This window comes from Scyliorhinus torazame, chromosome 19, assembly GCF_047496885.1.
Source record: "Scyliorhinus torazame isolate Kashiwa2021f chromosome 19, sScyTor2.1, whole genome shotgun sequence".
Taxonomy (NCBI): domain Eukaryota; kingdom Metazoa; phylum Chordata; class Chondrichthyes; order Carcharhiniformes; family Scyliorhinidae; genus Scyliorhinus; species Scyliorhinus torazame.
Window position 1 is genome coordinate 80,107,742 of NC_092725.1, and position 17,008 is coordinate 80,124,749.

Genomic DNA, 17,008 nt, shown 5'->3' on the forward strand with positions numbered 1-17,008 from the left:
TGTGGGAATATTTTCAAAGGAGGTTATGATAGCACACTGGAATGAATGACAGAACTGAATCATTTACATATTTGGATATAAGTGTTGGGGAGAGTACACAACACAGGACGCTCCAGATATTACAATTCTTGCAAAAAGCCAAGGAAACAAATTTACGCGAGTTACATGTTAAAATTTGATAATTACAATTCAATGATTGGATACAATTTAATCTTGAGCATGGTAGATCTAAATGGTGATGACGTCAATGGGTCGCTATAGTTTGTATTTTCTTTCCTTCATCTTGTTCCCAATAATACTTTTATCACTTCGCGCGACAATAATGTGTTCTTTGTATTTAAATGCTCAGATTTACTTTCTCAAACCAGTCTGATATAATAATATTCGAAGCAATCTGCATGACGTCTGCTCCTGCGAATGTTAAATGTGAGCACTATGTGTTTGAGGAATTTAGATCGGGGTTTTTTTCTTTCTGGGCCATTGAGAGGCTGGTGTTCTGACTATTTTTGGCTGGGAGGTTAACATCTGCTCTGCAGGTGGAGGGTTGGACGGTGTGGCTCTGTCCGGTGTAGTCTGCAGGTGAGAGAGGCGGCAAAACTCGCCTCAGTCAGAGTTGCTCAGTCTTGTCACCGTTTCCTGCATCACCTTCCACTTCAGGCATCCTGTCCACTGAGCATTCAGTAACAGGAGTTGACACGGTCCCCGGTACTGGCAGTCAATGTATCAGTATTGTCCAGTTATCACTCGCCAAGGTTAGCAGGAATAACACTCTTGTGTTAGCGTTAGAAATTTGGGAAAGGGCGAAAATGGACACAAGGACAGTCTTGTCCAGATGTACCCTGCAATGAAGTTCTTCTGTCTGCGCTTTCAGATCCTTTTTCTTCGGCTGCCACGAAAAATCGGAACATTCTCGAAGCCCTTTAATCAGGTTAGAATCCTGTTAGATTTTAGCACACTCCGATTTACAGGAGGGCCGCTGGAGCGGGGGATGAATATATGCAAGGCTCTTTTTGAAGGGGTGTTTGGGGGGAGGGTTGGATGTGTGTTCTTACTGCTTGGTGCTGGAAGAGGCCAGGTTGTTTCCGGACTCTAGCTGCATCATAATACAATGGCTATTCAGGAGAACTGCAGTCTACACTTTGATCATTCCACACCCCGAACCCAAACACAAGCTACACAATCTCTCCCGACTAACCTTCGGAGTAAATTCAAGTTCGCCAAGTCGGCTTTTCATCATTGATGCTGTGCAGTCTCTGGGAAAGCACCCCCGGCCCGCTCTAAAACAAAAACTTCCATGAAATGTCCTTTTACTTGTTTTATATCAATTTATTGTTTAATGAAATGCAGATGTTGTGACTGCAGTTTTAAATATGAAGCTTGTGTGTAAGATCTGCGCGTCCTTTGGTTACTTTACTAATAGCCCAATGCATATTGTGCTGGAAATACTATTTGAAGAAGTTGAAAGAATGTGACTCATCTACCCGACCTTCTATTCATCCCATTCCAGTCAGGTATGGAATAGAGACAGCTCCTTAGATGGGCAGCAAGGCTGTTGCCGCCACATTTCTATTCTGCTTGTTGAACGGTTCAGCAGATGGAAAGGCGCTTTTCTTGGCCTAGCTGTGGTATGCTGGTGTATCATCCTCCAACCCCAGGATATTGTGTTTGTACAACCCACAATCTGGACCCATTTGGTGTTTGGTTAACACTGGTGGTCGAGACCTGCTCGGAAGGAGTGCTGCGGTGTTGTTGGCTGCTGTTCATTCTTGGATCCTCTGCCCCCCCCCCCCCTTCCTCCTCCTCCTCCTGAGGTCTGAACACTAGTTATATTCCACTTTTGTGTTGTTGTCACACACAGAGACCTCTCCAGGTTTCTGAGGGAGGAAAAACAAATCCGAATGGGATGGCGGGAGTTGCCCCCCTCAGCACGCTGCTGTTTTGTTACAAATTGTAAACTGACTTTCAGATGCCAGGCTTTAAAAAAATCCTTTCCTATTTAGTGTGACAGTCTCTGACCAATCGGAGCCAGGAGATGGCCCCTCATAAAAACTCTTGTGTTTAATAAGAGATTCGCTCGGATTCAGTCAGATACTTCAGTTTGTGACCGTAAAGCATAGACTAGGCTGGGCGGCTGAACAGTAATAATAACAGAAACTCCGGTCAGCGGGAGTGTGGAGGAGGACTGCTCGCAGTGCTGGGCTGATTGCCTTTGCTTTGTTTTTATTTACAGAGGACGGTGGCAAGACGGTTGCTGGCGCAGGGAGCGCTTCGTGCAGGTTTGAGCCCGGCCAGGCTCACCATGACTGGGCTTCGCGTCCTGTTGGCTGCCGCTTTGCTCTCCAGCTGTTCCCAGTGCTTGGTCGAGGGAAACTCTTGGTGGTAAGTGGCTGAACATTTTGGAGTTTAACTTACTCTCGATTTGTATGGGAAGGAACTTCGCTGTCGGGATTTGGCGATGAATCAGACTTAAATTCGAGGGTGGGTGATTCAGTCTATATATGTACAGGTAAACATGCACATCGTTGCTAAACCTTGTTGAATATGTGGCAGAGTTGTAATAATGGAGTTCTGTTAGCCAAGTCACATTCGGAATTTTAAGATGACAATCAAGCTTTGCGAGAGTGGATAATTATATATTTTTTATTTTGGGTGTGGGGGATAGGGTGGAGGCGCGGGTTTAAGTCGGGAGCTCTTTCCAAGGGCTGGTGCAGACTCGATGGACCAAATGGCATCCTTCCCCTCTGTAAATGTCATGATTCTATGATTATATACCTAAGGCTATATGCGAGCCTGTTAGTGTGGGAAGGACAATTTACTGCCCACAGCTAGACACGATGATCTCTGACAAATTAACTCTTTTTGAAAAAAAAGACCCCAGACATAGGTCGACAAGCAATTGTATGTAGTTTCTCACAATGTGTTTAAATATATATATAAAAAGAGAAAATGCTGGATAAACCCAGCAGGCCTGGCATCTTCTGTGGAGAGGGAAACAAAGTTAATGTTTCAAGTCCAATGTGACTTCTAGCATCCACAGTATTTTGCTTTTGATTCAATATTTTTACTTCAATGTAAAGTATATGAGGAAAAGCTTTCAATTTCTTTCTTGGTATTTTAGAAAATGTCGAGTATTTTGTTTCAGCTTTTCAGAACTGTTCTTTAAGATGGTTTCTTGAAAATGAATTGATATGTGTATGCTTATGTCGAAGGGATTGCTCCAATATACACTTTTCAGGCAATTTACTGAGCCAAGTCCTGACTATTGCAGCGTTAACTGCAGCACTCCCTACCAGACAATGCCGGAAATAGCATCCGTGGAGAGAGAAACCGAGTTAACTTTCTAGCTCAACGACCTTTCATTAACTCTCTTTCTCTCCCCACAGCTGCTGCCAGACCTGCTGAGCTTTCCCAGCACTTTCTGTGTTTTTTTTTTAATTTCAGATTTCTGCAGCATTTTGCTTTTATATTCCGTGTCCAACTGTTTGAAGAAAACCACTGGGGCTAACAAATGTCGTCGGTTTGTAAATGCAACATTGTTCAAGGAAAATCCAAACCAATTGACGCCAGCACATAAATCTGAGATGTGACCAGTTTCTCCAAATCGCTTAATTCCTTGTGTTTGTTAACCCGCCATAGGTCGCTGGCTATGAACCCCATCCAACGGCCTGAGATGTATATTATCGGAGCCCAGCCTCTCTGCAGTCAACTGAACGGCTTGTCACAGGGCCAGCGGAAATTGTGCCAGTTGTACCAGGATCATATGGTTTATATTGGAGAGGGGGCGAAGACTGGCATTAAGGAATGCCAGTACCAGTTCAGACAGAGGCGGTGGAACTGCAGCACTGTGGATAACATCTCTGTGTTTGGAAGGGTCATGCAGATAGGTGAGACTTTCCACTTGGCTGCATAACAAAAAAAAAATGCTTCAATGAAACAAAAGTTTAGCACGCTTGTGTGAGATCCGCTGTGCTGCCATCCCCCTTTCAACAAAAGTGCAACCGAACCTTTCTTTGTGTGGAAAACCCGAGCCTGCGGTCATTAGTCCTTCGGGTTTATGGGAAGGTGTCGCCTCGATGCATTGTTCCTGCCTTTTTGAAATGCAATTATCCAGTGACAGGGACTCGAGAAATCCGGGCTGAGATTGATGTTTCTGATAAACAGTGCAATGTATAATAGTGCCAGAGAGGAGAGAGGATGGAGCTGAACTCCATATGCAGGGCAGATGGATTTGGGAATTTGGCCAGAGTTGCAGGAGTTCTTTAGATGTGTTTGGGGCAGAGGAATATTGGGAAAGGTTGGTTGCTTTTGCTTTCGGGAATATGCTTTTTCAGATGTTTGCCTTGTCAGGAAAACTCATCCATAAAATAAAAGTGACGGGTTACGGTGCATTAAGTATTCTTCTCACTCGTTTTACTGAATTTTTAACCATAGCTGGAGAGTCCGAGCTGTGCACCTGCACTTTGCTCACTGTTGTTGAGGCTGGTAAATAAGGTCCATCGCTTTTTTCGAGATTTGTTCAAATTCCTCCGTAGTTTGCATTGAGAGAATGCAAAGGTATCATTGAGAACACACTCTGGATTTCTGCAGAGGGATTTGGGCAGATAGAAATGACGTTTATAGGGGAACAAGCGCACGTGGTGCACGTGAGTTTATCTAAAATATTCACTTTTATCAGACGGCTATATAAAATATCAGGCCATGGCTTAATATGATGCTGAATCAACACTGCTTGAATTTCAGTTGTTGCAATGAAGTAGGTAAGTAAAATATTTCTTACAGCAACTGAAGATAGAATCGCCTCTTTTCGAGAAGTATCAATTTCCAGGTTTTGTCAGGGAACAGTGGTGTTCGCTGTTGTTTTATTTCTGGCCTCATGGGGTTACTCTGGTAGATCCCGGCTCGTATCAATGTATTGTTGGAAACAAAGAGACTTCTGACAGGGAAATGACCGGGAAATCAAAGCTAATTCACTCTATGATCAGATTAACAGTCCACCTCCTTCAATTATCTGGATTGTGTTTGGATGTAGGGCCAGTTAGCTCGGTTGGTGAGATGGCTAGCGTGGGGTTCAGAATAACGTCAAAAGCATAGATTTGATTCTTATTCCAGCAAAGATAGTGTTAGGACCTGCCCCAGAGACTGCAAGGCAATGGTAAATTACCCCCGTCAAAAAACCGCCAAACAAGCGGCTCAGGATGAAGCCTCAGTAGCCAAGGACCTGTCTCTGGGCAGAGCATACCGTACCCTGCCATTTGGATGTATTGAAGTATTTATACCGCACTCATGGGAGATCACTCTTCCCTGTCTGTCTTCCTTCCTTTTTTCCGGGGCTTGTGAATTAAGTAATCGGGAAAAGCTGACTGATAGTTTCACCATGTGTTTCAATCAAAACTGTGCTTCATTTCCAAATATCCCAGAAATTGTCTATCACACCAAATGGTTACATAGGATTGCCCAGGATTGATGGAACATACCAGTGTCTGTGCTCCACTCGGGTCTTCTCTGGTGTTGTCCCTTGTCAATTTGCCACTGTAACCACTACTCCCTTTTCCCTCAAATGCGTGCCTCGCTTCCTCTTAAATGCAGCTTAGTATTTGCTTGAACCATTCTTTGGGTAAAGACGTTTTCTTCTGAATTCCCTATTGGATTTATTGGTAACTATCTTATGCTGATGGGCTCAATGCTCTCCCCTGCGTCACCCGTCACCCCCCCCCCCCCCCCCCCACGGAAACATTTCCCCTGTATCCATTCTATCAAAACCTTTTATAATTCTAAAAACCTCTATTAAGTCACTATTTGGCCTCTTTTTCAGGAAAGATTCTTGCCTGATCTGTTTCTGTAAACGATAATTCATCTTCCTCTCACTCTACCCTTAAACTTGAGAACAAAAATCCCTAATCCACTTTGTCAACATTATAGCTGTTATCATGTTTCATAAGGCTGTACATTATCGATTCTTCAGGAATTTTAACTTCACGAAAAAAAGAAAGATTTCCTTGTTTAGTATCATATTCAAATACTAATAACAGCCAAACATTGCATTTCATTCATTAATCATTAAAAGACTACTTGTTGATTTATATAATGAACTCTCTCCTTTATGAATATCATTAACTATTTTGTGGCTGCGCCTATTAAATCTTACTCTTAATTGGTTAATTTAGATGTTTTTAGAACTGAATCTCAATCACATTAACATTGCCTTAATACTCATAATCTCCAATCTCTGTTTAATCCCTTCTTCCACCCGCATAACATCATCAGGGCAGCACGGTAGCATGGTGGTTAGCACAAATGCTTCACAGCGCCAGGGTCCCAGGTTCGATTCCGGCTTGGGTCACTGTCTGTGCGGAGTCTGCACATCCTCCCTGTGTGTGCGTGGGTTTCCTCCGGGTGCTCCGGTTTCCTCCCACAGTCCAAAGATGTGCGGGTTAGGTGGATTGGCCATGCTAAATTGCCCATAGTGTCCAAAAAAATTGCCCTTAGTGTCCAAAATTGCCCTTAGTGTTGGGAGGGGTTACTGGGTTATGGGGATAGGGTGGAGGTGTTGACCTTGGGTAGGGTGCTCTTTCCAAGAGCCGGTGCAGACTCGATGGGCCGAATGGCCTCCTTCTGCACTGTAAATTCTATGATCCAGCTTTGTCCTGTCTCAGTTCATCATGTCTCTCATGCTGAAACCCTCAGTCAAGCCTCCATTGCCTCTAGACATGACTGCTCCTGGCTGGTCTCCTACATTCTACCCTGTATAAACTTGAAATCATGCAAAACTCTGCGGTATTTGTGGTTTGGTGTCATGTTTTGTTTTACAATGCTCCTGTAAAGTGCTTTCATTAGGCTAAAGCTGCTATAGAAATATATATTGTTGTTTATTGTTTACACATTGTACATTTTAGTACTTTATTAAGTCTGTTTAAGCGAATGGATCATTTGTCAGAATTCTCAATCTTAATCAACTAGACTTAGCAATGGAACAAAAACTTGCATTTATACAGCAGGAGTCCCGAAGTGTTTCGATTTCTGATATGTAGCCATTGTTGTTTTGGATGCAAACATGGCAACCAGGCCCCACAGGCAACAATCAGATAAATTATGCTTATCTTGGAGGCAATGATTGAGGAATAATAGTTGGTTATGCCACCAGAGGAATGTTTGCTCTTCTTCAATTAGGCATATGATATCTTTGCTATCGACCTGAAAAGGTTCAAATTCATGATAATTGGAGACTCAATAGCGAGAAACACTTGTGTAGCCACAGATAGCAATATAGGTAGCAGCACTATAAGTCAAGCTTAAGGGAGAGGGATATCTTTTTTAACCAAGAAAATAAAGATTTTATAGAAGGAAAAGTATCAAAGTGCTCTTAAGCAAGTCTATCATGCCAAAATATATATTTTCGAACATAAATAATGGAGACATACTCAAGACTCATTTTATGCAAGTTTTATAAAAAAAGTATACAAAGATTAGATCTGTGAGGCTTGGCAAGTTTTATAAAATAGGATACAAAGATTAGATCTGTGAGTATTTTTGCCTTGTGTCAGACTTGTCTTTGTTGATTCAGTAAATTTGCCGTATTACAGACAAATTGCTGTCACATTTAGGCCACAGTGGAGTGATGACAAACATCAGAACTGATGCTCTGGACTATCCATGAGCAATTACTAATAAGCAAGTGTAAATTCTGATATGTGTATTTACTGAAAAGGTAATAAGAATTAAAAGAGCTCCATCAAGAATATTGAACTATGTTTGATTCTTTATTGCTGCTGAGGTAGTTGGCCTGAGCATGGACAGTAAAGGGACAGTGAAATTGATCTAGAAGGGAAAATATCTGAATCCCAGACCTGGTCATTATTCTATCACTCCCAAGTTTACTTTTGTAGAAATCAGGCTAGACCACCAATGCCCTCCAAGTTTCAATAACATATTAACATTCAGGGCCCTCTTTTATCTCAATCAAAACCCATCCACTTACATAAGTTAAAGTCACACTCTCACTGTTTAGGATCACCTATGTGCTTTTCACAGTAACTTCATTGAAGCCTACTTGTGACAATAAGCGATTATTATATTATTATGTTTAAAAATACACTTATGTAAGTCATTGGATAACTGCTGACATCCATGCGACTGCATTCCAATGTATCTAATTGCTTTTAAGAGAGAAGTAGCAAAAATTATTGACAACAAGACTGAGAAGAAGTATTTACGTGCACAGAAATAAGACAAACAAATATTAATGTACTTTCACACTTTTTGACCCTCTGTTTGAGACCAGGGAATGTGAAGTGGAAATACAATTGGTATACATATTTATATGTATAAATGCTGCAGCTACACCTACATTGACCAGAACTTGTTTTGTCTGATTTCAGGGAGCCGGGAGACTGCCTTCACATATTCTATTTCAGCAGCTGGCGTAGTAAATGCAATAAGTCGTGCGTGTCGTGAAGGGGAACTCTCAACCTGTGGCTGCAGTCGTGCTGCCAGGCCCAAAGACCTTCCCCGGGACTGGCTGTGGGGAGGCTGTGGGGACAATGCAGAATATGGCTATCGGTTTGCCAAAGAATTTGTGGATGCTAGGGAGAGAGAGAAAAATTACCCCAAAGGGTCAGAAGATCATGCCAGGACACTAATGAATCTGCAGAACAATGAAGCTGGCAGAAGGGTAAGAACTAGTCAGAGATGAGCTCTATTTTGTAATTTACCCATCACTTATGGGCAAGAAAATATTTACCATCCAGCAAATTCCCCAAATATTTATCGGTGTCTCCATCTGCCTGCTGCTTTGTCTCTTTTTCTTAGTTATTTGGCCTGTCTGCTGCTTAAACACAATTATCTACCTTTAACTATCTATGCATCAATCTATATATTTATCCATCTATCTATTGATCAAATTATCTATCGAAAAATCACTACATCAGTCATATTTTCATTTTCTGGTATTGCATTTTTGCCTACTGTTATGTTGCGTTGTGGCTGGTTTTATTTGATTCCACTTTGACTCTGTACTTTTGAAAGTTATAAATATTTTCTCTATTGGAAATTAACATTTACCATGGAATTTCATTTTTCTATAAATTTATATCTGTTGAGAAAGCTTTTAAAATAGTTTCGCCAGGGTGTGAACTCCAACCGACGTATTAGCAAATGCAATGTTTGATTTCCTATTTCGATGTATATTTTTAATAACTATCGTTCTATCCACTCCTCTCTCTAAAAGATATCTTTTATATACTCAAGCATGTTTATCATATATTGCTTATTATGTATTGGTGTCTAGTCTATCTAAAACTAACTATGTTAGATGTTGCATGGGGTTTGCATTTTGTATTCCAAATCCTGATGCACTGAATTTTTTAAAAAATACTTCAGACTGGGATTACACATATTGGGGAATTTATGTGGGGATGATGGAATCAGTGTTTCTGTTGATGGAACAGTGAGGTGGGAGGTTCAATGTCTCTGGGCTGGACTTGGTCGCCACTATTGTGATATTTGGACCAGGTGATGATGGTGTGTTCCCATCTTTCCTTTCAGATCAGTCTGTCCTCTGCCTAGGATGCACTGTGGCATCACAGCACACATACTTCTGCAAGGAAAGGAGTTCTTACAATTTTATAGCTTTGTGGCCTTAGATTAGATGAACATCATTTGCTATGAATGCCATATGTCTTATTGGTGCTGGGAGGGCAGAGTTATTTGGAATACTTGCAAATATACTTGCAAATAATTATGGAATCGCACAGAAGGCTGTAATTTGGCCCGTTGTGTTCCACCTCTATGTAAGAACAACCTCATCTGGGTCCATTCCTCTGCCCTTTTTGCTTTCAGCCCTGCAAATCCTTTCACTTCAGGTGCTGATCCAAATCCCTTTTGAAAGCCATATTAGATCTTCCTGTGCCATACTGTCAGGCAGTGCATTCTAGCTCCTAACCAAATCGCCGGGCCTAAGTTGCCTTCTTTAGTTCTCTTCCCAAAGTCAGGTCCTTGGTGATTATTGGTGATTGCCAAACTGTGGCAAAGTGCCCTGATATTTATTTATTTATTTTTATTTTTAAAAATGTTTTTATTCAAAATTTTCAATAATTTTTACAAATTACTACAAAAGAAAATATAATGCAAAACAATATGCCAACAAAAACAACTTAACCCTCTAACAATTTAACAAACAAAACAAAACAAGGTGGGGCATTTGCCCCTTACAAATAAAATGAAATAAAACTCCGGCCTCTTTCGACTTCTGCACTCCCGAATCTTCCGATGCCCCAAATATCGCTATCCCCCAGCTTGGTTTTACCCGAGTGTCCAAGACCTTGGACATAGCCTTTGCAAAGCCTTTCCAAAATTCCATAAGTGCCGGGCATGTCTAAAACATATGGGCATGGTTCGCTGGGCTCCATGAACATCTCACACACCTGTCCTCTACCCCAAAGAACTATTCATTCTCGCCCCTGTCATATGCACCCGGTGCACCACTTTAAACTGAATCAGGCTCAGCCTGGCGCAAGATGATGAGGAATTGACCCTGCCCAGGGCGTCAGCCCACAGGCCCTCATCCAGCTCCTCACCCAGCTCCTCCTCCCACTTGCCCTTCAGCTCTTCCACCGAGGCCTCCTCCGCCTCCTGCAGCTCCTGGTGTATGTCCGATCCTTTGCCATCCCCCACCCACACGCCCGAAACCACCCTGTCCTGTATCCTCCTGGCGGGTAGCAGCGGGAATTCCCCCACCTGCTTTTTCACAAACGCCCAAACTTGCATGTACCTAAAAGTGTTCCCCGGGGGCAACCCAAATTTCTCCTCTAGCGCCCTCAGACTGGCAAAAGTCCCATCGATAAACAAGTCCCCCATCCTTTTGATTCCCGCACTGTGCCAGCTTAGGAACCCGCTGTCTATCCTACCTGGAACCCCCCCGACTGCGCTCCAAAAACAGTCCCTTAACCCGCAGGGTCTTATTTGCCCACACGCTTGAAAAAGGACTTGGGGATGAGAATGGGCAGGCATTGGAAGATGAACAAGAACCTAGGGAGGACCGTCATCTTTACGGACTGCACCCTGCCCGCCAGGGAGAGTGGCAGCATGTCCCACCTTGTAAAGTCCTCCAGGGAGAGTGGCAGCATGTCCCACCTCGTAAAGTCCTCCTCCATCTGATCCACCAGCCGCGCTAAATTGAGCTTATGCAAGACTCCCCAGCTCTTGGCCACCTGGATGCCCAACTACCGAAAGCTCCTCTGCACCATCTTGAGCGGTAGCTCTCCCAACTTCTTTTCCTGGCCCCTCGCATGCACCACAAAAAGCTCGCTTTTTCCCACATTTAGCTTGTATCCCGAGAAGTCTCCAAACTCCCTAAGTAACCGCGTGACCGCCCCCATCCCCTCCACTGGATCTGCAATGTACAGAAGTAGGTCATCTGCATACAGTGAAACACAGTGTGTCCCCCCCCCCCCCCCCCCCGAACCAACCCCCTCCAGTTTCTGGACTCCCTCAACGCCATGGCCAGCGGCTCAATCGCCAGGGCAAACAGCAAGGGGACTCTAAAGTACGCCTACCGCCGCCGGTTCGTCGAAACACTCACTACCGGGGCCTGATACAACAATTTGACCCACCCTATGAATTCCTCCCCAAACCCAAATCTGCCTAACACCTCCCAGAGGTACTCCCACTCCACCCGGTCAAAGGCTTTCTCCGCGTCCATTGCCGCTACCACTTCTGCGTCCCCACCCTCCAAGGGCATCATGATCACATTCAGGAGTCTCCGCACATTCGTATTCAGCTGGCTGCCCTTCACAAACCCCATCTGATCCTCATGAATCACTCCAGGGAGACAGTCCTCAATCCTAGTGGCCAAGATCTTGGCCAACAGCTTGGCATCCACATTAAGGAGCAAAATCTGCCTATAGGAGCCGCATTGCAGCGGGTCCTTATCACGCTTGAGGATAAGTGAGATCAGAGCCTGCAACATCGTCGGGGGAAGGATTCCCTTTTCCTTAGCCTCGTTAAAAGTTCTCAACAGCAACGGGCCCAACAGCTCTGAGAATTTCCAAACGAACTCTACGGGAAACCCATCCGGCCCTGGGGCCTTGCCCGCCTGCATACTCTCCAACCCCGTAATTGGTTCCTCCATCTCAATCGGGGCCCCTAACCCCCCCCCCCCCCCTCCTCCCTCCACCTTTGGAAACCTCAGTTGGTCCAGGAACTGCCTCATCCCCTCCCCTCCCTCCGGGGGTTCTGACTCGTATAATTTACCATAAAAGTCCTTAAATACCTCTTTTATCTTAGCTGAATTCAGCATCATGTTCCCCACCTATCTCTAATTCACCCAATCTCCCTAGCCGCCTCCCTCTTCCGCAGCTGATGTGCCAGCATCCGACTTGCCTTCTCCCCATACTCATACACTGCTCCCTGTACCTTCCTCAACTGGGCCTCAGCCTTCCCCGTGGTTAGCAAGTCAAACTTCGTTTTAAGGCTCCGGCGCTCCTTCAACAACCCCTCCTCGGGGGATTCCGCCTCCCTCCTATCCACCCTCAGTATATCCCCCACCAACCTCTCCCTCTGCATCCTCTCCCTCTTCTCCCTGTGGGCCCCAATTGAGATTAACTCCTCCCTGACCATTGCCTTCAGCGCCTCCCAGACCACACTCACTGAAACCTCCCCATTATCATTGGCCTCCACATATCTTTGGAAGCACCTCCGGACCCGCCCACAGACCTCCTCATCCGCCAATAGTCCCACGTCCATTCGCCACAACGGGCGTTGGCCTCTCTCCTTCCCCCTCCCCAGCTCCACCCAGCCTTGGCCCGATTGAATCCTGCATGCTTCTTGGCCAGCTCTGCACTCCAGTCCTGATAAATCGGATCTCGGTGTTCTCCCACCTGCTGCTCCGCTCTTTCTTCGCCCATCGCAGGACATACTCCCTGTCGATGAAGCGGTGGAACCTTACCACCATAGCCCTCGGCGGCTCATTCGCCCTCAGCCTCCTTGCCAGGACTCTGTGCGCCCCATCCAGCTGCAGGGGCCTCGGGAAGGCCCCCGCGCCCATCAACGTACTCAGCATCATGGTCACATACACCCCAGCATCCGACCCCTTCACGTCTTCAGGGCGACCCAGAATCTGCAGGTTCTGCCTCCTCGACCTATTCTCCAGGTCCTCCAGCTTCTCCTGCCATTTACTGTGCAGCGCCTCGTGCGCTTCCACTCTGACCGCGAGGCCCAGAATCTCGTCCTCATTCTCAGAGGCCTTCTGCTGCACCACCTTGATCGCCGTCCCCTGCATCTTCTGGGTCTGCACCAGCCTTTCAATCGACGCCTTCATAGGGGCCAACATCTCCGCCTTCAAGTCAGCAAAGCAGCTTCTTAAAAACTCCTGCTGCTCCCGGGACCACTGGGCCCACGCTGCCTGATCCCCGCCCGCCGCCATATTGTTTTTCGTGCCCATTCTCCTCTCTTCTCTAAAGCCACTTTTTTGACCGCTCCACTCCTGGTCCACTCCATACAGTGCTGGGGGATCCTCACTGTTTCCTTCCCACACCGGGAATCATCGTCCAAATGCCACTGGAGCTCCTTAAAAGGGCCCAAAAGTCCGTTATCGGTGGGAGCTGCCGACTGTGCGACCTACCTAGGCATAGCCGCAACCGGAAGTCCTGATAATTATTTTTACCCGGGCAAGGAGGCAGACCCTGAGTCTACCTCATCTAGAACAGGGATTGAACCCTTTGCTGTTGGCATTAATCTGTCTAGCTAATTTCTGTCCAGCTAATCTGTCTAACTTTCAATTGATGGGAAAGTTTGCAATTTGAACTGAGTCAAAGCAAACTGCTTAAATATGCAAGGCCACATTGAAGAAAATCAAATCAACTTTAGGGGAGTGGGATGAGACATTTCCTATATTCCAGATACCCATCAAAACTCATAACTGTCTCACAAAGAGATCTAAAAAATACAATAAAAAGTCTTACAACACCAGGTTAAAGTCCAACAGGTTTGTTTTGAATCACTAGCTTTCAGAGCGCTGCTCCTTCCTCAGGTGAATGAAGAGGTGGGTTCCAGAAACATGTATATAGACAAAGTCAAAGATGCAATACGATACTTTGAATGCAAGTCTTTGCACGTAATTAAGTCTGCAGGTCCAGACGGAGCAACTGGAGAGAGGAATAATCACAGATTAAAGAGGTGCGAATTGTCTCAAACCAGGATGGTTTGCAAACCCAGGCCAGATGGTGGGGGTGAATGTAATGCGACATGAATCCAAGGTTGAGACTGTACTCATGTGTGCGGAACTTGGCTATAAGTTTCTGCTCGGCGATTCTGCGTTATTGCGGGTCCTGAAGGCCGCCTTAGAGAACGCTTACCCGAAGATCAGAGGCTGAATGCCCTCAACTGCTGAAGTGTTCCCCGACTGGAAGGGAACATTCCTGCCTGGCGATTGTCGTGCAATGTCTGTTCATCTGTTATCGCAGCGTCTGCATGGTCTCGCCAATGTACACACCTAGGGACATCCTTTCTTGCAGCGTATGAAGTAGACAACGTTGGCCGAGATAAACTACCCAGCCTTCAGACCAGCGATCATGACACCACACAACCCTGCCATGGCAATCTTTGCAAGGCGTGCCAGATCATCGACGTGGGTATCACCATTACACGTGAGAACACCAGGTACGTGGTACATACTCGTACGACTCGGCCAACGTTGTCTACCTCATACGCTGCAAGAAAGGATGTCCCGAAGCGTGGTACATTGGCAAGACCATGCAGACGCTGCGACAACGGATGAACGGACATCATACAATTGCCCAGTCCCATTTCAAATAAGTTCTCTTCAATTCAGTTTGAGCCATGTCAGTCACTTCCTCTCTCTGAAGTTTCATAGTCATTCTGATCCTTCAACCTTTTTGCACAAATTCTGAACTAGCTCAGTCCAGTTCTCTAAGTTTGAATGGTCTTTGCTTTTATTCCAGCTGCTACATGGGTGACACCGTAGCACATTGGTTACCATTGTTGCTTCAGAGCTCCAGGGTCCCAGGTTCGATTTCTGGCTTAGGTGACTGACTGTGTGGAGTCTGCATGTTATCCCTGTGTCTGCGTGGGTTTCCTCCGGGTGCTCCGGTTTCCTCCCACAATCCAAAGATGTACAGATTAGGTGGATTGGCCATGCTAAATTGCCCTTAGTGTCCAAACAGGTTAAGTGGGGTTACTGGGTTTAGGGGATAGGGTGGATGTGTGGGCTTGGGTAGGGTGCTCTTTCCAAGGGCTGGTGCAGACTTGATGGGCCGAATGGCCTCCTTCTACACTGTAAATGATTCTATGATCTTGTGTTGTATCACCAGTAAGTGTTTAAATCAGAGTCTCTGGTCATTGACTCAGGAAGGTAACTGCAATTTCAGTACTTCTGGTTGATGATTTCAAATTTTCAATTATGCAGCTATTTCAGTTGTTTTGTTATTGTTCATTACTGACTTTGATACATCAGTAATATTACTTGGATCATTTCTTTGCTCAAATGTATCAATATTCAAAAAATAATTTTTATTCACAGGAACAACTTTCTAATTGTGACAATCCATACCATCCATCTTCTTCATTTCCTCCAGTTTGCTTTGGAGTTCACAAATCACATTGTTTTTCTCATGATAAAATATGAACAGTTTGTTAGGTTTGTTTTTTAATTCTGCATCCAACCAATTATTATGATTTACCAGAACTTATTTTCTTCTTCAAGGCATTTTCCGCGATACCTCATAAATACCTCTGTGCCAATTTCACCAATTTTTAACTGAAGATCAACCTTTGCTTTTTCAAGTTTATCCTATGGGCAGTTCAAGTCCACAGTCAAACGTTCCACTTTTCCTGACTGATTCTCAATTGATTTTGTCAGTTCTCTTTTTTTATTCGCAAACTCCTCTTTCATATGTGAAAGTTGACTTTCTGTGTTAATCAGGTTTCCCCTCAATTGCTTGTTAAAGAAACAGGTTCGTTCCTTCCATTAATACATCTTACTAATGCTTTTTTCTTCATAAAACTTCCTACAATAGAATTGGATTATCAGCTACCATCAATGATTGATCTGCTCCTGTATCTCTTATAAAATTTTAATTTGTTTGCTTACCTTTTTTAGACGAAACAAAACATCCAGAACCACCACTTACTTCCTTTGCCAATACTTAAACAATTCTCTGAACTATCTTGAGAGCTATCCCCCTTTCTCATTTATTCTGTAGGAGCATATTTCACTTGCACCACTGCTATAGTTTTACCAGCCATTCCCTTTTCAGAGGCTTCCTTTCCTACTACTGCAACTGGTCTTGCATTTAATTTCCAACAATCTGCCTTCATATATCCCGCTTAATTACAATAGAAACACTTAGGCCTCCAAATGTCAATTCCACTCTCAGTAACTTCTTTTTTGTTCTTTGGTGAAATTTCCTGACCTTTCCCAATGGTTCCATCTCTTTCTTGACTATTTGTTTTCTTTTCTCCTTTCCACTTTCTATTCTTCCCATGTTTAAAAGGATGATAGAAAAAAAGTTTGGTTCAATGGACCAGTTTGTAATCATCAACGAACTCTGCTGCCTGTCTAGCAGTTATAACATTTAAAGGAAGTGAATCTTTAAATGCTTCTAAAAGAATAATTTCTCTAAGGGCTTCATATGTTTTCTCTACCTTTAGTGATCGCATCCAAAGGTCTAAAACTATTTTGCCTCACTCGCTCGAGTTCAATATGAGTTTGTCCAAGGTTGTTTTCTTGCGTTTTGAAATTTCTGTCTGTTTGCCTGCAGAACCAACTCATGTGCACTAAGGATAGCTTTCTTTACTACATCATGATCTACTGATACCTCTTCTGACAATGATGTATACACCTCACTACCTCTACCCACCAGTCTACTTTGTAAAAGTAATGTCCACATTTCTTTTGGCCATTTCATGTGTTTAGCTACCATTTTAAAATGAATAAAACATGCTTCCACGTCCTTTTCCTCAAATTTTTGAAGAGCTTGGTAGAAATTTAAACATT

The 17,008-nt window shown here is 44.2% G+C and overlaps 1 protein-coding gene across 3 annotated transcripts in view; it reads left to right on the forward strand.

Annotated features, from left to right (window-relative positions):
* The window catches only part of wnt5b (wingless-type MMTV integration site family, member 5b), a 186,001-nt gene that overhangs the window by 141,469 nt on the left and 27,524 nt on the right, over positions 1-17,008 (forward strand). Inside the window, exons 2-5 of one of the 3 annotated variants that reach the window (XM_072484596.1) lie at positions 872-928; positions 2,231-2,379; positions 3,637-3,884; positions 8,376-8,668. In XM_072484596.1, the coding sequence (XP_072340697.1) occupies positions 872-928; positions 2,231-2,379; positions 3,637-3,884; positions 8,376-8,668 (747 nt within the window). Of the gene's footprint in view, positions 1-871; positions 929-1,341; positions 1,512-2,230; positions 2,380-3,636; positions 3,885-8,375; positions 8,669-17,008 lie in introns of those variants that run through there. The other 2 variants (XM_072484598.1, XM_072484597.1) reach the window with 2 other exon arrangements.